The 25636-nt window shown below is 40.5% G+C and overlaps 1 protein-coding gene across 1 annotated transcript; it reads left to right on the top strand.

The window, feature by feature from the left end:
* Window positions 1–311: 311 nt before the first annotated feature.
* Window positions 312–25119, top strand: LOC119137181 (sodium channel protein type 4 subunit alpha-like). Its single transcript, XM_037276282.1, has 27 exons — window positions 312–661; window positions 3242–3548; window positions 4511–4629; window positions 5376–5465; window positions 8048–8176; window positions 8410–8501; window positions 8583–8825; window positions 8914–8977; window positions 13099–13240; window positions 13418–13615; window positions 13681–13863; window positions 13952–14323; window positions 14386–14515; window positions 14609–14847; window positions 15094–15267; window positions 15352–15708; window positions 16284–16691; window positions 18805–18922; window positions 19064–19218; window positions 19538–19711; window positions 21204–21326; window positions 21565–21837; window positions 21935–21988; window positions 22064–22201; window positions 22369–22473; window positions 22635–22905; window positions 23019–25119. The coding sequence occupies exons 2-27, from the start codon at window positions 3282–3284 to the stop codon at window positions 24245–24247; spliced, it is 5847 nt and encodes a 1948-aa protein (XP_037132177.1). The 5' UTR covers window positions 312–661; window positions 3242–3281; the 3' UTR covers window positions 24248–25119.
* The last annotated feature ends 517 nt before the right edge of the window (window positions 25120–25636 follow it).

Below are 25636 nucleotides of genomic sequence, written 5' to 3'. Positions count from 1 at the left end.
TGGCGCAAGCCCTATTGACGCTTGTTGATCGGTTTTGCTCAGTCACCCTCAACGTATTTGGCTGTCTGAGTGTGGATCTGAGTCTGACACAACAGGGCAACAAGGGTGCCGGGGAAATGAGGCTCCCAAGTGAATGCTGGAAAGTGAAATTTGTGTATTCTAGGCCCCTTCCGCTGTCAGTTATTATGATGGACCTTGAATCGCAGCCTATGACTTCACGGCGACCCTGCCTATAGATGCAATAATCCTCTGTGTCCATCAGCATCCCTCCTCCCTTCTTCCCACGCTCAAATGCATCATACAGCGGCGCATCTTCACCACGCCGTGTGGAAAGACAAACTTCTGTGATGACTTCTATGGAAGTAGCAGTAGACTGGAAGGGGAATTGAAAACATGGGCATTACGCACGAGGCCGGCTTCAATATGTCCATCATAAGGTGATTAGTACGTTGGCAGTGTAGAAGTTACTTTTGACCGCCAAACCGTGGATTGCACACGCACTCCTCTGTCCTGTTTTCTGGAGTTTTGGTCGGCATGAAGCGGAATAAGCCGTTAAAAAAAAGAAATGATGGATTTTTCACGGAGGGTTTGGCTGATGCATCTTCTGAAAACGTCACAATTTGACTCTGTAAATGATGTTTTAAATCTCAGAGTTTCATTGGTAAGTAAAATGCTGCTTCGTTCCCTTTGTCTACTTTCATTTTGACTGTGTAAAATGTCATTTACAATAATAGTCATAATAATAATAATAATAATAATAATAATAAACACTATTACTTTCTTTCAGGGAATACACAGTAAAAAAAATTTTTTTTTCAAGGTTAGATATTAACATGTACGTAGGCTATTAGCGATATGCATTTATAACCTGATTCCTAATCGTGGTAAATTTCTTAATTAATCAATTAATTTATATTTTCAAATTTGGTTTTAATTTGATGAGTAAATTGTTGTTCAGGAGCGTGTGATAATGCAGCCTATTGTGAATATTGTGCACCATGTTTCATGGCATGGGCCATGTTCTTACATATTGCCTCAGAGATAACTGATACAAATCTGATCTATCAAGACTGGTCTTGAGCTTGCTTTGTTCATAATGAACTCATGTTGGTCTTTCAACTATTTGTCTCTCTGTTCTTGTGACTCTTGATGATTATGCAGGTCTTTACTTTCTGTAAGCACATACTGCAATTACATTGAAAGGTTTTTGATGAGGAAGTAGGTCATCGGTTGGTATAGTCAGAGGGCAGTTCATCATCAATATTACTCAGAAGGATGTGTACATTTGAGCGGGATCATCAATTTGAATGCAGGTTCTGCTCAAGAGTTATCCACAATGATATTTTGATCTGAATGTGCTTTTTAAATGTATTGCAGTACAGCAAGTGCTTCCTAGTTTAAAATCACAGTAACAAAACAAAAAAGTAAAATGTGTACAAGCATGACTGACACACACGCTTACATACAATCATCTGAATAAGTAGTCCAACTCTGTAAACAGAGTATATATCACAAGCCCCTTGAGCACTTATAAAACATTATTTTCTAGTAACTATTATTTCCTGTACAAAAAGTAAGAACATGATGAGGTTGGATCGTTCGACCAAAGGAATTTTTTAAGGGAACAAAAGTAAGAAAATAAGAAATACTTTTGTGATCTGTAAACTAGGAAATAGAAAGAAGCCACTACTACATAAATAGCAAAGTACGGATTTTCGGATAAATCAAACAAGATGATAAATATGTCTTGCAAGCTGCTCTGTATCATCTCACGACTTTTAAGTCCTTTGCAATTATTCCACTGTAAAATATTATGATGTTGTATCTTTATTAAACAGGAGATAATTTGATAGAAGCAAATACTTTTGAAAATCAATGAATATAAAACACAACAGTAACATCATTTGTTTTTGGGGGGTTTTCTAACAAAACTGCAGAATGCTACTTAACAGGAATGTATCTTTGTGCAAGCGTCAAGGGTTTGGCTCGACTTTGAATCCAATTATCATGATTATTTGGAATGATGATGAGCATAACACAGCTGTCCGATATGGGAATTTAATTTCGTTCATGTTTCGCCCCGTGATGTTTAATACTTTATCACCCACAAATAAGCTGGCATGCAATTTGAATCAGTTCGCCTTGACAAATATCCTTCCTTTGCTTTTTAATGTAATATCCTATGGTGCAGTTTCAGAATGTATATAACAAATGACATTCCATAGAAGAGACAGTCACATGCAAGAATTTACACATGACAAAGTTTGAACCCGCTAATCGTCTATGTGATGCTACAAGTGGAACTTGACCTATTTATCAGGATAGGAAATGTGAAAGCACTGGATTCAACGTGAGAGACGCTGATCTGAGATCAACCTGGGCCAAAATAAGCAGATCAAGAGAAAGCAGATAACTAGCGTCTGGCTGATGTATGAAGGGATCAATGCATTTCAGGACAGAGAGTGATGGAAAAGTGTTGCTATTTATTTTAGAAGTAGGAAGTGGTGGTGGCTGCTTGTTCTTGTGTCCTCCCTCTAAGCACTCCATGGCCTGCACTTCCCTTTCCCATCCTGGAGCTGTCCTTTTAGTTGCACTCCATTTGGGCCATTTCATGCCATTGTTCTGTTGTTTTTGTTTTGCTCAATTCTCTCGTTTCCCACTGTCGCAAACATTTTCATCTTCCACTGCATTTCCAATACTGAATTTGCCATTGACCTGTCACATTTGACCGCTGAGCCCCTCCAGCCTTCAAAAAATGCTGCTAATAAATAGCAAACAAATCTACAGTATTGTGATCCAAAGCAGAATATCTTCCATTTACAGATTACGTTTTGCGACAGAGTTGCTGTTGCAGAAATAATGATATTGTATTACATTGTATGAGCACAGATATCCATGCCAGCTTTCCTGAAAACCCATCAAATACTTTGTATGAGATTTTATCAAGAGTTTAATCTCATCCTACTCTTGATGCTAAATCCAGTTTGATAAATTCGGGTGAATACTGATGACAGCTGGATTCCACTGCTGATCAAATATTTATAACAAAGTTTCAAGATCAGTACAAAAAAACATACAGGGACAAAACTATAGGTAGACTTTAGCAATATAATATACCCAAAGCATTATTTGTGTCAAAAACACAATTTTTTTGAGAGTTTGTTTTTGACATGTCATCTTTCGAATATTATCTCAGCTCTTGTACTCTCTTCTCATTTGACTGCCCCCTTTCCATCTTTAGCTGTAAGTAAATTCTAGTACAGAAGAATCAGGATGAAAAGATGGCAGCCATGCTGTTACCAACGGGTCCTGATGGCTTGCGGCTGTTTACTCGTGATTCCTTGGCTGCCTTGGAGCAGCGGATTGCAGAGGAGCAGGCCAAGAATGCCAAGGTTTGCAAAGAGGCCCACAAGAACGTGGACTCATCCAAACCCAGGGTCGACCTGGAGGCAGGCAAGCAGCTGCCGCGCATCTACGGGGACATCCCTTCAGAACTTGTTGGGGTGCCACTGGAAGACATTGACCCCTTTTATTTCAAGAACAAGAGGGTGAGTACAGCAGCCAATTTAGAGCTTTTCATTTTTGTAGTCAAATCTAAAGAGAGTCTAATGATGTCCGTTGACGTCCAAAAACTTTGCTAATTGATCATTTATGTTGCATCAATATCCACACTGTCTAAAGATTTTGAGTTGGCTTCTGGAAGAACAAAAAAAGTAAACTTCTTAAAGTTCAGGGGCATTGGCGTACGTAAGTGAGAAGATTGTAGAGGAATTATTAAAACCAACAAGAAAGAAACATGACTAGATCAACCCGAACTAGACTGGCTGTTTGAGAGTTGTTCTGTATTTCCCAATTGCCACTCGGCCCCCGATATGAACCGTAGTATATTTAAAAAGCCATGGAATGACAAAAAACGGAACCTTTTTTTTTCCCCATTTCATGTTTTCCCAGAGTAAAATCAGTTTTACAAATAAGGTCTATCAACTTCCGGGAATGTACGGTATCATTGTGTTCAACACTAGGTTCCACTGTCATTTTTAGATTTTTTCAAATGCTGTTGTAACCAAATGCAGATAATGAATGTAGAATTAATCATAGTAATAATAACAAGTAACAAGTCATGAACTTTCTCTGGGAAGCATTTTACAGATGTTTCATCAAAAAGTGCCTGCATCTCATTCTAAAAGGATTTTGGATTTCGACTTGCTTTTGTTGGCAGATCTAAGCCATTAACGGGCTGCTAATGGATTATCCACAGATGACAAAATATTTAAATAAATGCCACATCTGTTGTGGAAAGGCTTCAGGCTTTGTTTGCTTTGGAGTTGCTGCCCTTATACTATCCATTGGTGTTGCTGTTTAGTTTTCTGTTTTTGTTATGATGCTTTCTTGTTGCTTAGGATAGATGTTTTAGATGGTAGATTGAACTCAACTTGTTTTTTAACGGCATACAGATCACAAACATAATAATAATGATAATAATAATAATTTGTGTCTTTTCCCCCCCCAGACTTTTATCGTACTCAACAAAGGGATGGCAATCTTCAGATTCAGCGCCACATCTGCTCTTTACATATTGAGCCCATTCCACTTCATCAGATCGATCGCCATCAAAGTTTTAGTCCATTCATATCCTTTTTGTGTGGTGGGAAAATATTTTATTTCAAAACTATTATAGTATCTAAAATTACACAACACAGTGGCTACTTTAAGAATGACGTACATAGAATAGTAAATTGATATAAATAACACTATGCGAAAAAAATGCAATATAGAATGTGATTAGACTGAATGTTCTGTTTATTACTGTGAATAAGCCAATTCCTAATCATTCTAACTGTTCTGTGAATGTTGGTGATTGTTCCACCCCCCCCAAGTTACATTTTTGATAGAGCTTTGTAATAGTCCTCTGGCATCACAAACCAAATCCCCTCTGAGATCCCTTTTTTAATCTCTGATACGGGGAAAAAAAAGAGCAAGATTTTTGCATCATGACAGCTGCCTATTATTTATCAGGCAGAAAAAGGAACTTTGTGTCAAGGAATCTGTCCCTTTATGCACTATATTCCAAAATCAGATTCTAAAACATTTGTCTTCAAAATATGCATATTATATATAAGTATGACTTGAACATTGTAAGTGCTCAGCCTGTTGATCATTCATCCTCAAGGGAAAATGATATCAATCCCTTATTTTCAAACTCTAAATGTAGTTCACTAAGCTGTATTTATTGTATTAATGCCAACGGCTCACACTATGGTTTGTTGCTTTGCCTTAATGGTAGATGCATCCCATAGGATTAGAACATTGTTGCTTGTGCATTACTGAATTTGTTTGCATATTTCACAGCCGACTTTCCTCAACTTGTTGTCCACATTGTTCAGCCTGTTCATAATGTTCACCATTCTGACCAACTGTTTTTTCATGGCTATGTCTGACCCAGCGCCATGGACCAAGCACCTAGAGTAAGTCCCTCACATTATTACACGTCGTTTCCTTACCTTACGCTACAAAAACAATGTCAAACTCAGATTTTGTATGTTCTAATGTACAGCTGTGCCCAGGCGTAACTGAAGAATCGTGTATGTACAGTATGATGCATGCCACATGCAATTTGCGCTCTGGAATGAAATTGGTCAATTTCTTTCGGGGCTCCGCCTGATGTAGCAGGTGTGCTTGAGCATGTTTTGCATGCAGCTTTGCCTGCTCAAGATAATCTCACATTCCATTCCCTTGGCTTTGTGAAAAAATTGCCGCTGTTTGTCAGTGAGCTTGGTGAAACAATGCAGCCAGCTCTCATCTGTTTAGGACATACTAAACATAACTCCCATCAGCAGCCAGCTTAAAAAACTGGAGAGACATACAAACCGGATTTGGTTGAAGTTGGGAAATTGTGTAAAATGTACATAAAAACAAAATACAATGATTTGAAAATCCTTTTCAACCTATATTCAATTGAATACACTACAAAGACAACATATATATTGTATATATATATATAATATAATATATATATATAATATTTAATATGTCGTGTCACCGTGGGATAGTGGGAAACGCAATTTCGATCCCTTTGTATGTCTTGACGTGAAGAAATTGACAATAAAGCAGACTTTGACTTTAACTTTGATATTTAATGCTCAAACTAATAAACTTTCTTTTATTTTTCAAATAATAATCAACTTAAAATTTCATGGCTGCAACACGTGCAGTAGATGTTGGGAAAGGGCATGTTTACCACTTCATTACATCACCTTTCCTTTTAATAACACTCAATAAACGTTTTGGAAGAGAGGAGACTAATTCTCTTAGCTTCTCATGAGGAATTCTTTCCCATTTTTGTTTGATGAACCGCTTCAGTCGTTCAATAGTTGTTCAACAGTCCGGGGTCTTCCCTGTCGTATTTCACGCTTCATAATGTGCCACACATTTTCAATGGGAGACAGGTCTGGACTGCAAGCGGGCCAGGGGAGAACCTGGACTCTTTTACTTCGAAGCCACGCTGTTGTAACACGTGCAGAATGTGGCTTGGCATTATCTTGCTGAAATAAGCAGCGGCGTCCATGAAAAAGACGTCGGTTGGATGGCAGCATATGTTGCTCCAAAATCTGTATGTATTATATGGCATTTATGTTGCCTACACAGAAATGTAAGTCACCCATGCCATGAGAATTAATGCACCCCCATACCATCACAGATGCTGGCTTTTGAACTTTGCGTTGATAACAGTCTGGATGGTCCGCTTCCTCTTTGGTCTGGAGGACAGTGTTTCCAAAAACGATTTAAAAAGTGGACTCATCAGGCCACAAAACACTTTTCCATTGTGCATCAGTCCATTTTACATGAGCTCGGGCCCAGAGAACCCGGCAGCGTTTCTGGATGTTGTTCATAAACGGCTTTTGCTTTGCATGGTAGAGTTTTAACCTGCACTTACTGATGTAGTGACAAACTGTATTTACTGACAGTGGTTTTCTGAAGTTTTCCTGAGCCCATTTGGTGATATCCTTTACACACTCATATCGGTTTTTAAGGCAGTGCCATCTGAGGGATCGAAGGTCACGGTCATTCAGTCTTGGTTTCCGGTCGTGGCGTTTACGTGCAGTGATTTCACCAGATTCTCTGAACCTTTTGATGATATTATGGACCGTACATGTTGAAATCCCTAAATTCCTTGCAATTTTGCTTTGAGAAATGTTGTTCTTAAACTGTTCAACTATTGTCTCACACAGTTGTGGACAAAGTGGTGAACCTCACCCCATCCTTGCTTGTGAATGGGGAGGCTCCTTTTATACCCAATCATGGTACCCACCTGTTCCCAATTAGCCTGATCACATGTGGGATGTTCCAAATAGGTGTTTGATGAGCTTTTCTCAGCTTACTCAGTATTTTTTGCCACCTTTCCCAACTTCTACTGGACGTGCTGCAGCCATGAAATTCTACGTTAATTATTATTTGGCAAAAAACAATTAAGTTTATCAGTTTGAACATTAAATATGTTGTCTTTGTATTCAATTGAATATGGGTTGAGAAGGATTTTCAAATCGTTGTATTTTGTTTTTATTTACATTTTACACAATTTCCCAACTTCAACCGAATCCAGTTTGTAGACCAATCATAATATTAATTTAATTTAATTTAATTTAATTTAATTTAATTTAATTTAATTTAATTTAATTTAATTTAATTTAAAGAATACGCCAGAGTCAGGACATGACAGTGACCTTGAGGTTTTTATTTATTTGCCGTGAATCAAAATTCCATACTAGTAAATTGCTATTAAATAAAACTGTTGAACTATATAATAATTTTTCAACAAATGAAATTCCAGCACAGAAATCAATTCAAAACTTATTGGATGTTCCCACATTTTGTCATTCCTCCACAATTTTAGTTGCTGCACAAAATTATTATTTCTGTATTTTCATCAGTTTGTTTCAGTAAAGTGTGCAGTAAAGTGTAACGTTGCTGTTTCAGTCTATTTCTGTGCTGCATGGCATTCATGAATAAAATTGCCGTCTCTTTTTATTCCGGTTCATTGATTTTACAGATACACTTTCACTGCCATTTACACGTTCGAGTCAGCAATAAAGATATTTGCTCGAGGATTCTGTATCGTTCCTTTCACCTTTTTGAGGGACCCATGGAACTGGTTGGACTTCAGCGTCATTGTTATGTCGTAAGTAACAATATAATTTTTATCAGTGACCATATTTGGATTTTTTTATGGCACAGGCCACATAGCAGATCTTTGTTTATATATTTTAGACTATAAATTGTATATATATTTGTATATACAGTGTCCCAATGACATTATCGTGGACTCAGTTCTTAAATGACGCTATGGGATTGAATTATTTGAATCAATAACTGAACATAACCTCTCTCTATGCTCTTTTCATCTAATGCCAGATATGTGACAGAATTTATAGACCTGGGAAACGTTTCGGCACTAAGAACCTTCCGAGTGCTACGAGCCCTGAAAACCATCTCGGTTATACCAGGTAATACTCATCTCATCTCCAATCTGTCTCACATGTCTCAGATGTTTGGCCAACTCGCCATATATGTCCAATCCCGTGCAGGTCTGAAGACTATTGTAGGAGCTCTGATCCAGTCTGTGAAGAAGCTAGCAGATGTGATGATCTTGACCGTATTTTGCCTCAGCGTGTTTGCCCTTATTGGCCTGCAGCTTTTCATGGGGCTTTTGCGACAGAAGTGCGTTCGCAGCATCGCACACTGTGTCAACTCCTCCTTTAGTACAAATATGTCTTTCGTCTGCAACAACAGAACCTGGAACTCAGTGGAGGATTTTCTCACCAGTGAAGGTCAGTCCAAATCCATACAGTAGTTATTTATCCATTTATTGTAATGTAACATTCATGCTAACGCTATTCTTGTTCCCATTTCCTTTAGATAACTTTTACAAAATTGAAGAAGCAAAGGATGCGCTAATATGTGGCTACGGCAATGACGCAGGGTAAGTTGCAATTATCTGCTTGCCGTTATATAATGGTAAAACTCCATCTAGTGGCTTTTGATCACATGCGCGTCATGTTTACGGGCCCCCGGGCTCCATGCAAATAAGTCTTTACAGAACCGGAACAGAGATACAAAGGCGAGATGTTGTTGCTCTGTATTTTAAGTCCATGACATAATGTAAAGAAGAGCGATCGCATCAGAAAGAGGGGGGGGGGGGGGGGGGGGGGGGTTAGCGTGAGAGAGGCTGTGCACAAGACGACCGACATGCAGTGTGGATTATCACCCGAGTGCCATTGGCACCCTGCACCGAGAGGCATGAAGTTGCCAGCTTCTTTGGAGATTTCATCATCTCAAAAGCTCCACACAGTGATGAGGTTGAACCGGATCACTGAATTGATCAATACTGTTAGGGTTGATCAAAGACATGTCCTCAAGGCATGCGCTGCGGTTTGATTTCTTATAAGTGCATCAGCAGGCACACACTAAATAGATTTGATGAATGTATGGGCCGTTGTATATGATAAGAAAGATCTTACTTGCAGTCAAGGACTGTTGCTGTGGCTGTCACAGGAAATGTGTGACACCATCCAAATATTGCTACTCAGCCTACATACGGAGTAATCCTATAAATCTGCAAATGCTTTTGAAACAAGCACAACAGGATGACTCGAGCCATGCCAGGGCCAGTTCAGGGGTTAGATCGTGAACTAAATACCCATCTGTGGCAATCTCAATTGCCGCTTGCCTTCTGTGACTGAAGGTGTTTTTTTTAATGATTGGAGAAAAAGCAAAGAGGCAAGAGTTAGGGCGCATTTTCTCCTGGATGGTTTGAACATGTGTACTGTATTTCCCTGACTTGATTTAAAACGAATAATACAAATGGTTTGACTGAAATGTGAACCGCACTGGGCTTTAAATGCTAAATAAGATCGAGGCACACTTGGGCACACTTGAAGTTTCTCAAATATGTGTAGAGAACAAACTGAATTTGAGGATCGGAATGTTCGCTCACTCTTTGATAACTGACAGGGATGTTGAGAAATGTACAGAAGGACAAAAATGGTCTTATCTGTCTGACTGTTTGATATTAGACTCTAGAGACGTTGAAACTCAATTGAGAGCAAATAAAGACGATATTACGATAAATGATTATTTAAAGCATGGCGCGTTATTCCTGCGGGGATCAGTCAGGCTTGAATGTTGTTGTTTTTAATCCCCCCCCACCCCCCACCCTCACACACACTCACCTAGCCTCCAAAAAAGCACAGGCACTTAATCTCCTAAGAAGCAAAATCTGACTCAGTGACTTGTGTTCATTTCAGAGGAAAAAGCAGATACGCTTAAGGGCATTAAAGGGGAAACCACATCATTTTAGGTCAGTAAGATCAGAGCAATCCAGCTGCTCTACAGTTTACCTACAAGTTACTAGTCTTGTTGATCGTGCTGATGCGAGTTCACTGACACACGTGCCGCCGTTTTAATCCTTTAACGGAATTCCATTTTGTCTGTGTAACTTTGAGACTGTGTGGCAAAACAAGATTGAGTACTGTAGCTACAGTCTTTCACAAAAACGATATAGCGTAAGCAAATCTAAATAGTTTTCCCAGATTTCTTTTCTCCTTAGCTAACATACTGTCGTTAGTTAATGACCAAAATGATCATCAGTTGTATTATTTTGATGGAACATCCTAAGGCTGGCTGTGGAGACAAGATATTAAGCAGGTCAGGATGGAGGACGTAAAACATAGAGGATGCTTAATCTTTTGAGTGTATTCCAACAAGTAATCCCTGAGTAGATTTCCAAATTAAAGCTTTGGATAGGGTATGATGACACAAACACATGCAGCCAAGGCCTGCACAGACACCACAAGGCCCAAATATGCATTCAATTGAGTGTGTGTGTGTGTGTGGGGGGGGGGGGGGGTATGTGTGTATACGCGTGTATACGTGTATACGCGTGTATACACTGCTCAAAAAAATTAAAGGACCACTTTGAAAACACATCAGATTTCAATGGTGAAAAAAAAAAAAGTTGGATATCTATACTGATATGGACAGTTTAATGTCTCAGGAACAAAAGGATGCCACATCTTTTGATGGAAATAAGTTTTCAGCCTACAGAGGGCTCAGTATATAGACACCCCAAAAATCAAAGTGAAAAAATGATGTGGCAGGCTCGTCCATTTTGCCTAAATTCAATTTCTGCAACTCAAAATTATTTTCAATATCTTGTGTGGCCCCCACGAGCTTGTATGCATGCTTGACAACGTCGTGGCATGCTCCTAATGAGACGACGGATGGTGTCTTGTGGGATGTCCTCCCAGATCTGTCTTAGGGCATCAGTGAGCTCCTGTAAAGTCTGAGGAGCAACCTGGCGGCGTCTGATGGACCGGAACATTATGTCCCAGAGGTGTTCTATCGGGTTTAGATCAGGTGATCGTGAGGGCCATTCAATTGTGTCAATTCCTTCATCCTCCAGATACAGTCTGCATACTCTTGCCACATGAGGCCGGGCATTGTCATGGATCAGGAGGAACCCAGGACCGACTGCACCAGCGTAGGGTCTGACCATGGGTGCAAGGATTTCATCCCAATACCTAATGGCAGTCAGACTGCCGTTCTCTAGCCTGTAGAGGTCTGTTCGTCCCTCCATGGAAATGCCTCCCCAGACCATCACTGACCCACCACCGAACTGGTCATGCTGAATGATGTTGCAGGCAGCATAGCACTCTCCTTGGCTTCTCCAGACCCTTTCACGTCTATCACAAGTGCTCAGGGTAAACCTGCTCTCATCTGTGAAAAGCACAGGGCGCCAATGGCGGACTTGCCAATTCTGCTGTTCTATGGCAAATGCCAATCGAGCTCCACGGTGCTGAGCAATGAGCACAGGGCACACTACAGGACGTCGTGCCATGAGGCCACCCTCGTGAAGTCTGTTTCTGACTGTTTGGGCAGAGACATTCACACCAGTAGCCTGCTGGAGGTCATTCTGTAGGGCTCGGGCAGTGCTCAACCTGTTCCTCCTGCACAAAGCAACAGATATCGGGTCCTGCTGATGGAATGAGGACCGTCTACGGCCCTATCCAGCTCTCCTAGAGTAACTGCCTGTCTCCTGGAATCTCCTCCATGCTCTGGAGATTGTACTGAGAGACACATCAAATCTTCTTGCAACAGCACACATGGATGTGCCATCCTGGAGGAGTTGGACAATCTGCGCAACTTCAGGAGGGTTAAGAAATCGCCTCATGCTCCCAGTCGTGATAATGACTCTAGCTAAAGTCAACACTTGTGGAAAAACAGTTAAAAAAGATCAAGAGGGAGGAATTTGAAATGGCCTCCACCTGCAAAACCAGTCCTGTTTTGGGGACCATCTCGTTGTTGCCCCTCTAGTGCACCTGTTGTTAATTCCATCAACACCAATGCAGCTGAAACTGATTAACAACCCCTTCTGCCACGTACCTGACCAAAACCTTATCAGAAAAGTCTAATTGAATTCATGCCATACCCTGATAAAAAATTGTTCCTTTAATTTTTTTGAGCAGTGTATATATATTTATTTATTTATGTTTTGATGGTGGTGGTGATGAAGCCTCTTGTGTCCTCACCGCTGCATATTAGTGATCATCCCTGGCCTGTTGGTGAGATGTCCAGCTGTTCTCCTAGCAGTACTCTTTGCCCAGCTGTTTCCCAGTCATTATGAAATTATTCTGACAGCCCCGCTCACTCCTCACTGCCAGACCTAAATATTTGCTGACAATGAATATCAGAAATGGAGGCAATGGAGGCAAATGTATGTTTGATATCCATCTGGCTTGTCATATAATCTCTTTTGCGCTGGTGCATTTGATTGCAGCGGAGTGGGATGAATTTCAAGTGCCCTTCTCAGTTGAAATGATGGTGCATGATGATAGCAGTGGCATTGACTCTGCTACTCTCTGCTGCCGAGTCAAAGGTCACGAGGCTAAATTTTGAAACTCAAAATGTCCATGACAGCGGCCGGCGGGCGGGCACACACGCTATCCCATGTCGATCTATGCCAGATGCTTTTGATTTAATTGTGCACTGCCTTTGTTGATCCCGACTCCGCTTTAATAATGTCTATGTACACTTCCATTACAGGAAGTGTCCAGAAGGGTTTGATTGCCTCAAGGTTGGAAGAAATCCAAACTATGGCTACACCAGCTTTGACACTTTTGGATGGGCTTTTTTGGCACTTTTCCGTCTCATGACCCAAGACTACTGGGAGAAACTATTTCACCAGGTTCAATCTCATTTTGCAATTCTGATTTATTCTGTAATCATAAATTGCTCAGCCAAATAAAAGTTGCTATATTAACTGCGTAATCAAGTCTTGAGTGTGCCTGTGAATATTCTTCATCAAATATGAAGTAATAAACTCATTAATAATCTAAGATATTTATATGTTTCCATCTTCCAGACTCTGCGCTCAGCTGGAAAGACCTACATGGTGTTCTTTGTCCTGGTTATCTTCCTGGGCTCTTTTTACCTGGTCAATTTAATCCTGGCTGTTGTCGCCATGGCCTATGAGGAGCAGAATCAGGCGACCATTGCTGAGGCTTGGCAGAAGGAGAGGGAGTTTCAAATGGCCATGGAGCATCTCCGTCGGGAGCAAAGAGTAAGTCCCGTGCAAACAGCGCTCACAGATTTGCACGTGCTCACCATTTGACTTTTTCTGTGAAGCTGGCAGCAAAAAGGCAAGCCCAGGAGAGCGATTCCATCTTGTCCCCGGAGTTGTCTCCCTTCTTTACAAAGATAGGAAGTATGAGACGATGCAGCACTAAACGGAGGCGATCTCACAGGGCACTATCAGAAGAAACTGCAGTGGAAGCTGAAGACAACCTTGACCTGGAAGATGAGCTAAAGGTACCGCACACAGATACTAGGGAATTGCTGGACACAATTCCAGACAATGAGTCATTGATTATGTCCATCCTAATGTTTCTGTGTCCAGCCTCCTTTGTCTCCCCTGCCAGCCCACCCGCTTCTGGCCACACTCTCCTCTCACCCACTCAGCACTCGAAGAGGAAGCCAGAATAGCATCTTCAGTTCCTTGAGGGTGCGCAACAACTCCGAGGCTGACTTTGCGGATGATGAGTACAGCATCCATGGGGATGCTTTCAGAAGCCGCACCAGTTCCACTGTCACGCACTGGAAGAGAAGGGCTGGCAGTGTGAGGAGCCACTGCTCCCAAGTCTTCACCCCAAGTCTCACAGTAAACGGACGGCTCAACGTTTCTTTAGATCACAATGGCGTCATCGCAGCGGGGCCACACGCCCTGAATTCCCTCCCCGCTTACAGCATGGAGAGGATCAAGGAGGACACGGTGAGTGTCTAAGCGGCACTATTTCAAAACGTTAGCTTTTGACGCTTTTGACCCACCCACAGAAGACCACCAATGAAGGGGAAACTGTCCAAAGGCCTCTTCTTCAGCCGTCCCCAACAGTGACCGAGCATCCTCCCATGCAGAGAAAAAGAGGACTAAGCTCTGTCAGTTTTTTTAGTGATGCCATGGATGGTTAGTTGTGAGAGACCCTCACGTCATTCTTTCTAGAACCAACTTAGCAGTTAGTCACAGGTAGTCACAGTTGCCTTTGGTTCTTCTTTGCAGAGCTGGAGGAGTCCAGACAAAAGTGCCACCCCTGTTGGTACACCTTTGCCAGAAAGTACCTGATATGGGACTGCTGCGACTGGTGGCTGAAATTGAAGGAGTTGGTCAAGTTGATGGTGATGGATCCTTTCCTTGACCTTGGGATCACCATATGTATTGTGTTGAACACCCTCTTCATGGCCCTGGAACATTACCCGATGACTGAGGAATTCAATACCATGCTATCAGTGGGAAATTTGGTGAGGATTTTTATTCAAGTGAGGTTTTTGAGACAAGTCTAACAAATAAGGGTCTCGAGAGTGATGATGATCGTTGTAGTCATGTATTGTTTGTGTCATTTACGTCAAACAACCAGCTCTTAATTTCCTCTCACCCCACAAACAACCTGCGCTGGGCATTATCACTTCAGTTTATGAAAAAAAAGTAATGTCATTTTTTGTTGCTTGATGGTAATGACGCAATGTCATTCTTGAATGTGCCGTCAGGTGTTCACGGGGATCTTCACTGCCGAGATGGTCCTGAAGCTGATCGCCATGGACCCATATTATTACTTCCAACAAGGATGGAACATTTTTGACGGCGTTATTGTTTGCCTTAGTCTGATGGAGCTAGGGCTCTCCAATGTCGAGGGCCTCTCTGTTCTTCGCTCCTTCAGACTGGTACCACAATATTTCTGCTTGTTGTTTGTGCTTCGATTTGTACTTGCTTGGTCTGATGTCACGCTTTCTCCTCCTTGTTCTCAGTTACGTGTCTTCAAACTGGCAAAGTCTTGGCCCACCCTCAATACTCTAATAAAAATCATTGGCAACTCAGTCGGCGCTCTGGGAAACCTGACACTGGTTTTGGCCATCATCGTCTTCATCTTTGCTGTAGTGGGCATGCAGCTCTTTGGCAAGAACTACCAGGACTGTGTGTGCAAGATCTCTCCTGACTGTCAGCTTCCTCGCTGGCACATGAAGGACTTCTTTCACTCCTTCCTGATTGTGTTCAGGGTGCTGTGTGGTGAGTGGATTGAGACCATGTGGGATTGTATGGAAGTAGCTGGGCAACCTCTCTGCATCCTGGTCTTCATGCTGGTCATGGTCATTGGCAACTTGGTGGTGAGTACACGGCATTTTCTCAATACCAATCCTGTTATGGGAGCTGCACTTAGTATCCCGGTTGACTAGTTGTGTACACCTATAGTCGTGACTTTAATACCTTGTTTGGGCCAAGACCATATGACTACAGTGTGGCTTGTATCGTGAACAAAAACGTCTTCTGCACACAAATGGTGGGAAAGCTGTTTATCCGAGAGATAATCCAGGATGCTTAAAGGACAATCAAGTCAAAGCTCATTCATCACTAATCAACTGCTCATGCTCCCCATCTCTGACTGGCTCAAGATGATCCTTACACACCAACTGTGCACATCACAAAAGCACACATACAGTGCGGTGCAGTGTGTTCCAGGCTGATGCTCTCTAAGCTTGTAGACAGATTACTTGGAAGTTGGATGTTAGGAAACTTGATTTTAGAATAGCTGAAAGCACACAGCTGAAATACAGATGGATGGATGTTAAGATTCAAGTTAAGATTTGAATAAACGACAGCTGCCTCATCCATAAAGCCCAAATGATCACTGAATATGATAAGCTTGAGTTTAACTTATTACCTACCGCTTGTGTGTCAACAGGTACTAAATCTCTTCCTGGCCTTGCTGCTCAGCTCTTTCAGCTCTGACAACCTCTCAGCTCCAGATGAGGATGGAGATTTGAATAACATCCAGATTGCCATTGCTCGCATCCACTCTGGTCTCTCTTGGCTCACCACAAGCATTGTCCACCTCTTCAACCACACTTTCAAATGCAGACGGAAAAAATCCAATGAGACCTGTAAGGCCGTTAAACTGGTTTCCATCCACCTGGAATGCAATGGTGGAATTTATGGACGCTATGGAGAGAAGTACATCGTACCGGAAGAGGACAGCTACATGACTAACCCAAACCTGACTGTTATCGTTCCCATCGCACCTGGAGAATCTGATGTTGAATTTATGGAGGACGAGGACATATCGGAGTCATCGGAGGACGAGGACCAGAAAGTAAGTTTGGAGCAATTTGTTTCTCCCGTTTTATACCCAATAAAAACTGACAAACACCAACAAAGATAACTAAAGGACATTGAGCCAAACCATATCACCAGATTAGAAATGAACATTAATGGTGTGATTTTATACATTTCTAGAAATATTTTGCATGCCTGCCTCACAGCTCTGATGTGTTTTGCTAGTTGACTGTAAAAATGTTGTTTGCTCTCACCAACCAATCGGCGGACAGAAAAATGCCTACATCATCGAGGTCCAGTGATTGATTAGAGAAACAGTCCCATTGCTAATGCAGTTTCTTTACATTGGCCAGCATAACTGATTCTGAAGGCCCTGGGAAATTTTGATTTATATGGCAGCCCATCAAGCCTGAGATCTAATTGGACCAAATAAGACAATTCTAACATACGTATACATTGTATACAATGCAGCTGAGAAATGCAACAAAATGAACTGAATGGATTGTTGGGGATAAATTAATGCAATGTCATGGAAGAAATATCGGGCTTTATTTTGTTAATGTAGGTCATTGCTTGTTATAGGCCAACAGAGAAGGCTTTGCTAGCCCCGACAGCCCATCACTGGATCTAATACAAGAGCTCCAAGTTAACTCTCGTATTTGATTTAATCATAACTTAGTTACCTTTTTTAACATGATGGAGGAAAAGTCTGTCATCATCAAAACTAAGCATAGTTATGTTTTTTTAAACAGCTAAGCAAACATTCATTTGAATCACTTCATGCTCACAATGCTACTTTTATGATGCTCTACCGCAGTTCTCAGTATCATTTAGAAATAAAATACAGGATCAGGTTAACAGCTAGAGAGAGGGCAGGGATGGTCTTGCGCATGTGGATGCTCTCCTGAACCATAATCTGTTAATCTGTAAAGCAGACAAAATGAATTATGATGGAGACCATTGTCCTGTACAGAAAATCCAGATGTGTTGTTTCCGGTTTCCCTGTTTGCTGCAAAGTGCACATTTATAATAATGTAATAAGGAAAAATAAAACCAGTGTTCTGAAGCTGAGCCGTGATTGGTTATGACCTGGCAACTGTGATGTCATTTTCAGTCGACAGCAAGTGGCAAAATGGCTGCCCCTTGAGATGATAAAAACAGGTGGATTTGGATGTTTAATTCATATTCCACAAACAAAATATTAATCACAACACTGTGCTTCCACTAGTTGGGCTACACAGAATATATTGGTACAAAGAAAAAATTGGGGTTATCTTTTCTTGAATCGATTTCAACACATACTGAGTGGACCATAAAAAAAAAAATTAGTCAAGTTTGTTTGTATAGTCAAAGGCCTTCACAAATATAACACTAAAGTGTTTATTCAAAATAAAGCCCTCGTTTCAGTCTACAGTCTAGACTCTCGAGGGAGAAAATAAAGACAAAGAGTATGTGCAATTGTACATATCCACTTGATTTAATCGTCCCACGTATTCCTCTGATAATCTGCTGAGATCGTACGGATGATCAAGTCAAACCTTTTTATAGGATAGAGACTGACCTCTGCCTCACAAATTATGTTTAATATGTTTTGCTTTTACAACAAAGTCAAATCTTATCAAAAGAGTATTAAAGTATAAAGGAGATTGAAAGGTCATGCACGTAGTAGGTGAACTTGCTATTCAGCCTGACAGTGGATGGAAAATCCTTCAACTGCTCTCCTAGGGAATGATTGCATATTGTACATTACTTAACTGTAAAATGAAGCTTATTTAATTATGACATCAAACAGTACTGCAACAAGTTTTCTTGAAATATTTGGCAACGTGTACTAAAGGGAGACATACGTATGATTCCATTGATTTTGGGGACATAAGTAGATGACAAAATATTGAATAATTTTTATTCTAGTTAAATTTGACATGCACTCCAGATAGCTATAAATCTTGAAACAGGCAATTGACGAATAATAAAATGTCCTTTAAACATTGACTTTGCAAATCAAAACTGAATTACTTTTTAATCTCTGTAAATGCCAAATTTGGATTCAGTTCTCGAATTGGATTACATTTGATTGCAAAGATATCAAACTATTTTAAGAATGATAATGAAACTTTGAGACTTTGACTTTGAGACTTCCTACCTGGCAGGAGAAGATAAGTCTTTCGGAAGGCAGCACGGTGGATTTAAGGAAGCCTGGCGAGGAGCTGGACAATTTATCCGAGCTGGCTGAGGAGTGCATGGAGCCAGAGGAATGCTTCCCAGAAAGTTGGTGTAGAATTTAATGTCTGATGAGTTCTACAGTACTGTACTTACACTGTTTCACATTTTTTCTTAGCTTTATTTTATTCTTTGCGTGATGACAAGTTCCAAAGTCTGTGTTCTTCTTGCTTTCACCTTTTCACTCAGTGTGCGTCAAGCACTGCCAGTGCTGCAATATCGATATCAGCCAAGGTCTAGGCCAGGCCTGGTGGAGACTGAGAAAGACCTGCTACCAGATTGTGGAACACAGCTGGTTTGAGACCTTCATCATTTTTATGATCCTGCTCAGTAGTGGAGCTCTGGTACAGTATCTTGACACCTTTGTTTTCCTGCCAACAGGATACAAGTTGTACTATACTTATCTGAATTTGACGTCAAAATGATGATGAAGCATATTTTCAGAGCTTAGCTGTAAATAAAGATGTAAAATTATTTATATGTTGCCTACATGCTAACACAAAACATAATATAGTTCCCAGGATGACGGAGTCAAAATATACATTAGCATCATGTTAAATGGAATTTGATACTATAATATTTTTTTGCAGAAGCTATTTTGCATAATAGTTCATGTTCGACACCCTTAACATAATAAGTAATATTTGCGTCTCTTGACTGCAGGCATTTGAGGATATCTACATTGAGAAGAGGAAAGTCATCAAAGTGATGTTGGAGTATTCCGACAAGGTCTTCTCCTACATCTTTGTGCTGGAGATGTTCCTTAAATGGATCGCTTATGGCTTCAAGAAATATTTCACCAATTACTGGTGCTGGCTTGACTTTCTCATTGTGGATGTAAGTGAACAAAGAATGCTGTGTTTATCAAATCAAATTAAAATTAAAGCCAGCAGCATCTGAAATTGATATTATGATTTGAATGTTTTACACAGTGCTAATTGTCAAATTTTTAACTATTACTACTTTGCAGGGTATTTTTACCACCTAAATTGATTTACCAGAATGCTTCTGTTCTGGATGTTTTGCTCTCGCCTCAGGATTAAGCCCAAAATTTCTCCCAAAAAGATTCAGCCATTTGAATCTTTTGGCTTGAAAAATAAACTAGTAAATCTTTTGACATCAATCAAAGTGCCCGAGGCATGCGGCCCGCGGCCTGACTCTGATTTTACCTGCTGTTACACAGATTGCTACAGACCGCTCTATTGTTAGGGTAAGTTGTAGTTAGCAGGTCCAGGTGAGTATGAGATCCAGGAATGAAACTCGCATCTGCATCATAAGCATGTTTTTTCTTTCACTTTGCAATTTGTTATGATACCAAAAGCCATGATATAAAAAATATATATATATAATAATCCTTCTTCAATTCGTCATTTGATAACACTTCAGGACTTTGGCTTTTGTATCAAAACAATTTTAGTGCCACATACTGTAAGCTTTATCTATAGAAGATCAATTCTGCTCAGCCTATACATCCCGGCGGTAAGCATTCTTAATGGTGGCGATTCGTATTGTACAATTTTGATACATTTTTAACTGCTGTTCTGTTTGTTCAGCATGTTTGATTTGTTGCTACATTGGCAACTTTTTTGCTTGATAAAAGTATTTCTTTGATGATTTCTATATTTGCTTTTGTATTGATTTATTTCATGACCGACACTGAGAATAAGACAAATAGCACCTTTGTTCTGTTTCGACGATTAACCTTGAGTATCTTCTTTAGATATGTTGGACAAACACATCCGTAAATAGACTTTTATAAAGAAATTCACACCACCGGGGACCTGAGTGGTAAATTGTTTTAAAGAACTCATTGGCTCAAATTGGTAACAAATTTGGCTGATTTGTTTATTATTCTTTATAAAACTCACTCTATTTGATATATATCCATATATGTATTATATGCATATATACTTGAGTATGTGTGCATGGACACGTTCTGTACATGTATGCATACTTGTCTGTGTTTTGTCATCTTCAGTCTCATTGGCATCCTTCCATTTTCATGAATAGCAAGCACCCCAAGGGTCATTCAACAGCGGAATGTCATTTTGTTTTGTCTCTTTTGGATGTAGAATAGAGTGGAAGTCTCAAAGATGTTGCAACAACCAAAACAAATCTAAACCTAACAAATTTTATATTGTGTCTTTTCCTAACTGTGGAATGTCCCAAAATCACAGAAAGTCTAAATTCTTCTTCTTGTCATTTTATTCCGAACTGAAATATTTATTTTTCTCCGTATCTTCACATGCAAGGGTTTGGCTACTTTTTTGTTCAGCACATTTGCACCTTCTAAGAATGCCAGTACAATATATTTCACTTCCTATTGTAGGTGTCCCTGATAAGCCTGGTGGCAAACTCACTGGGTTATTCCGACTTTGCTGCAATCAAATCCCTGAGGACTCTCCGCGCTTTGAGGCCTCTCAGAGCTCTATCCAGATTTGAGGGCATGCGGGTGAGAACTCAAATTTTGATGTCAAGAAGCGGGCCATACAATAACATCCTGCGGGCCCCCAATTGCCCCCCGGGCCATATGTTTGAGACCCTGTCTTAATAGGCGGTATATGCAATCTCTGCCTTGATTTGTATGCTACTAACACATTAAATAAGGCCCCACCGTGTTGACAGCATTTTGGATGACTGTAATGAGTAGAAGTGAAAGCCGTCATTGTCTTCTTTGTTGTGCTCACCAGGTGGTCGTGAACGCTCTTATTGGAGCCATCCCCTCCATCATGAACGTGCTGCTCGTGTGCCTCATCTTTTGGCTCATCTTCAGCATCATGGGAGTCAACCTTTTTGCGGGCAAGTTTGGAAAGTGCGTGAACAGAACTGGCTTCATCCACAGTTTCACAGTCGTCAACAATAAGTCCGACTGCCTGGCCATGAATGACACTCAGTACTACTGGACCAAAGTGAAGGTCAACTTTGACAACGTGGGACTGGGCTACCTTTCCCTTCTCCAAGTGGTAGGTTTCTTGTGTCTACTGACTTGAGGTGGTGTGTGTATAGAAAAGCTAAATTTAAAATAATAAATTAAATAATCATTGTATTGTGCTATTACAGGCAACATTTAAAGGTTGGATGGAAATAATGCACGCAGCTGTTGATTCAAGAGGAGTAAGTGTGTCACTTGACTTCAACCGACTCGACGTCAAGCGTGAGCATCTGACTTGAAGAAATTTTGGTTTTCAGGTGGAGGAGCAACCCATCAGAGAAATCAACCTCTACATGTACCTTTACTTTGTGGTCTTTATCATATTTGGTTCCTTCTTCACACTCAACCTCTTCATTGGCGTCATCATTGACAATTTTAATCAGCAGAAAAGAAAGATGAGTATTACTGTCATATTGCATTTTTCATCACTTACCACAAAACCCGCATGTCGTTGCCAGGAAGAAAAAAAAGTCAACCTTTTGGAAAGAAGTTGTCTAACACATGTCTACTGTCTTTCGCTATTCTGAATGTCTAAAATAATGTCAGGTATCTCTGATTATACTTAGGTGGACAGGATATTTTTATGACTGAGGAACAGAAGAAATATTACAACGCTATGAAGAAGTTAGGAAGTAAAAAGCCACAAAAGCCAATACCAAGACCTGCGGTAAAGTAACACCATGATGTTTCAAATTTGTCTTGAGTGTTTCTGCACTTATTGCCTAATTAATTGACAGTTGGACTGCACTCTGGGCATAAAAATAGGGCCTGTTAAGTCTTTGATAAGGCTTACATTGATTGACTTGTACTTGTCTTTGTGCACCTCAGAACATCCTGCAAGCCTTCTTCTTCGATCTGGTTTCGAAGCAAGCCTTTGACATCATGATCATGATGCTGATCATCGTCAACATGCTCACCATGATGGTGGAGACGGACGAGCAGTCGGACCGCATGGAGTCCGTTCTCAACAAGATTAATTTGGTCTTCATTGTGATCTTTACGGCAGAATGCCTGATCAAGATCTTTGCCCTTCGTTGTTATTTTTTTACAGTCGCTTGGAACATCTTTGATTTTGTGGTGGTTATACTCTCCATTGTGGGTACGTTGGAAAATGTACACTGCAAGAACACAATGAACTAGTTAATTAAGTATGAATTAGTATTTAAGTTCTCAGAGACAAAAACTGTTGTGTCTTTCTACCTCTCATTACAGGGATTGTTCTCGCTGACATCATAGAAAAGTATTTTGTGTCACCGACCCTGTTTCGAGTCATCCGCCTGGCAAGGATCGGACGCGTGCTTCGACTTATACGTGCAGCCAAAGGAATCAGGACTTTACTTTTTGCCTTAATGATGTCCATGCCAGCGCTGTTTAACATCGGTCTCCTGCTTTTCCTGGTCATGTTCATCTACGCCATCTTCGGCATGGCAAACTTTGCCTACGTGAAGAAGCAAGATGGAATTGACGACATGTTCAACTTTGAGACTTTTGGCAATAGCATGATCTGCCTTTTCCAGATCAGCACCTCGGCCGGCTGGGACAATCTCCTTAGTCCAATCATGTCCAGCTCTCCGGAAGAGTGCAATGTTCATTATGTCAACACTGGAACAAATACTCGAGGTAACTGCGGTAGCCCCTCAATGGGCATAGCTTTCTTTGTAAGCTACATCATCATCTCTTTCCTCATTGTGGTCAATATGTACATTGCCATCATTCTGGAGAACTTCAGCGTGGCCACAGAGGAAAGCACTGATCCACTGAGCGAAGATGACTTTGAAATGTTTTACGAGGTTTGGGAGAAGTTTGATTCGGAAGCCACGCAGTTCATCGAGTTCTCCATGCTGTCGATTTTTGCCGACACTCTGTCGGAGCCGCTGCGCATCGCCAAGCCCAACAAGATAAAACTGATCTCCATGGACCTCCCTATGGTCAGCGGCGATCGAATCCACTGCTTGGATATCTTGTTTGCCTTCACAAAACGAGTCCTGGGCGAGTCGGGGGAGATGGATGCCCTCAAACAGCAAATGGAGGAGAAGTTCATGATGACCAACCCTTCCAATATTTCTCACGAGCCCATCACTTCCACACTGCGCCACAAGCTGGAGGAGATGTCGGCTATCATCATTCAGAGGTGTTACAGGAGGCATCTGGTGCACCGGCAGATGAAGCAGGCCTCTTACCTTTACAGACAAATCAACTACAAATCGGTAGTCGATGTGGAAAATGCTCCAGAGACGGAAGGGCTCATAGCAACCATGATTCATCACTACGGCGCTGTAGGCGGCGACTTTTTAGAGACAACAGAAGGCTCTCTGTCGTCGCCACCTTCCTACGACAGCGTGACCAGGGCAGCCAGCGACCTTTCGGATGTCGTCAGATTATTAGCCAGGGACTCTGAACTTGGTGATCCTCGTGAAAACTATGAGGAAACTTTTCTTTGAGATCAGCTTCAGTAAGGTATGTTTGCTATGTGTGCTTTAAGCACAACATACTCAAACAGATTTGCAGAGTCATATGAAATCTTAGAAAGTGTTTAAAACAAGCATATGTTGTAAAATTGAAGCACTTATGGGAATGTCACTTCAAAAGAGAAGCCTTCAATGGTAATTTGAATAACAATGACTGATTGTACTACATCCGTTATACTCGGAAAATATTATGGAATATTGGGCTTTCAGACAAAATTTCAGTATGAATATAAAATGCAGAATAGCCTTTTATAATTCTCCAAACTTCCAAATGCTTTGGCCGTTCAATGTCCAGATCTTCTTTATACTACGTATTATACTGGATGAAATCCTAAAATTTATCGGTAATTCAAATGAATTCCAACGGAAATCCAATGATATTGTCTTATTAAGAATTTTGTAACTCAAGGCAATTTCATTTTTCATGAGGTCAGTTTTTGTGCCCAATCCAAAGAAGAGCAGGGTGTCAAAATTCCTAAATCATGTGCCTGATTTTGACTGTTGTCCGCACACTTCTCTCAATCTCATTTGACCATTTTATTTGACTGTTGGATGCAGGTGGAGAAGCACAAATGCATTAAAAGCTAATTTTGTAATATTAATGATGTAAAAATGACCAGTTGTACATGTAAAATACATTTTTGAGAAATTTGTAATTATATTGATGTGTATTGTGTATATATAAAGAACACTTAAGGGACATGCATGCTGTCATATAACATATGATCAAATTATATGCGTACATACTGTGCTCAATTTTCTATAAGATACTTTCCTTGAGAACTTGCTTGTAAGTATTGCATTTAGGTTGTATTTACTGAATGTAATAAAACATCTTTTCCATAGCTGTGCATGTTCAATCTCTCGTCACTGTAAACAAAAGCAGATGTTTTTGTTCATTCGCTTTTTGGATTTTTAGACATTTTCTTAGTCTACATTTGCTTTTTTGGAGGGCGGGCGTAATTTCACATGAGAAACCAGTTAGCTTATTTGACCTCATTACTAAGCTGACAAATCTCTCTCTTAGCGGAGAAAAACAAGACAGATGTGCACAAGCCTCTGAACCAGCTCAGATTTTTGTCCTTGTGGTTGTGTTGCCCTTTAAAGCTTGAATTTGTTTAGAATATCTCAACAAATACAGTAACCTCTCAATACCGTTGCTGAAATTATCTGCGACAATTATTGATTTATTTGAATCTTTGAAAAGATTAAATGCTTCAATATCTACTAAAATTACAAAATATAAGCACATAAATTATTTGCTTGGCATGGCCTTGTGATTATTTGAATGCACATGTTTTCTTGCTCTAGATTTCTATTTATGTTTATTTTCTGTCCTCAGCATATGATTACTTCTTCAAG

The sequence above is a fragment of the Syngnathus acus genome, chromosome 17 (assembly GCF_901709675.1).
Source record: "Syngnathus acus chromosome 17, fSynAcu1.2, whole genome shotgun sequence".
Classification (NCBI taxonomy): domain Eukaryota; kingdom Metazoa; phylum Chordata; class Actinopteri; order Syngnathiformes; family Syngnathidae; genus Syngnathus; species Syngnathus acus.
The sequence above is the reverse complement of the archived record's forward strand: the minus strand, read 5'-3'. Positions and strand labels throughout refer to the sequence as shown.

Coding starts and splice junctions, on each gene's coding strand:
- LOC119137181 (XM_037276282.1), top strand. CDS start 3,282: ATGGCAGCCATGCTGTTACCAACGGGTCCTGATGGCTTGCGGCTGTTT. Junction 13,864..13,951: donor ACCTGGAAGATGAGCTAAAG/GTACCGCACACA, acceptor TTCTGTGTCCAG/CCTCCTTTGTCTCCCCTGCC. Junction 15,268..15,351: donor TTCTTCGCTCCTTCAGACTG/GTACCACAATAT, acceptor CCTTGTTCTCAG/TTACGTGTCTTCAAACTGGC.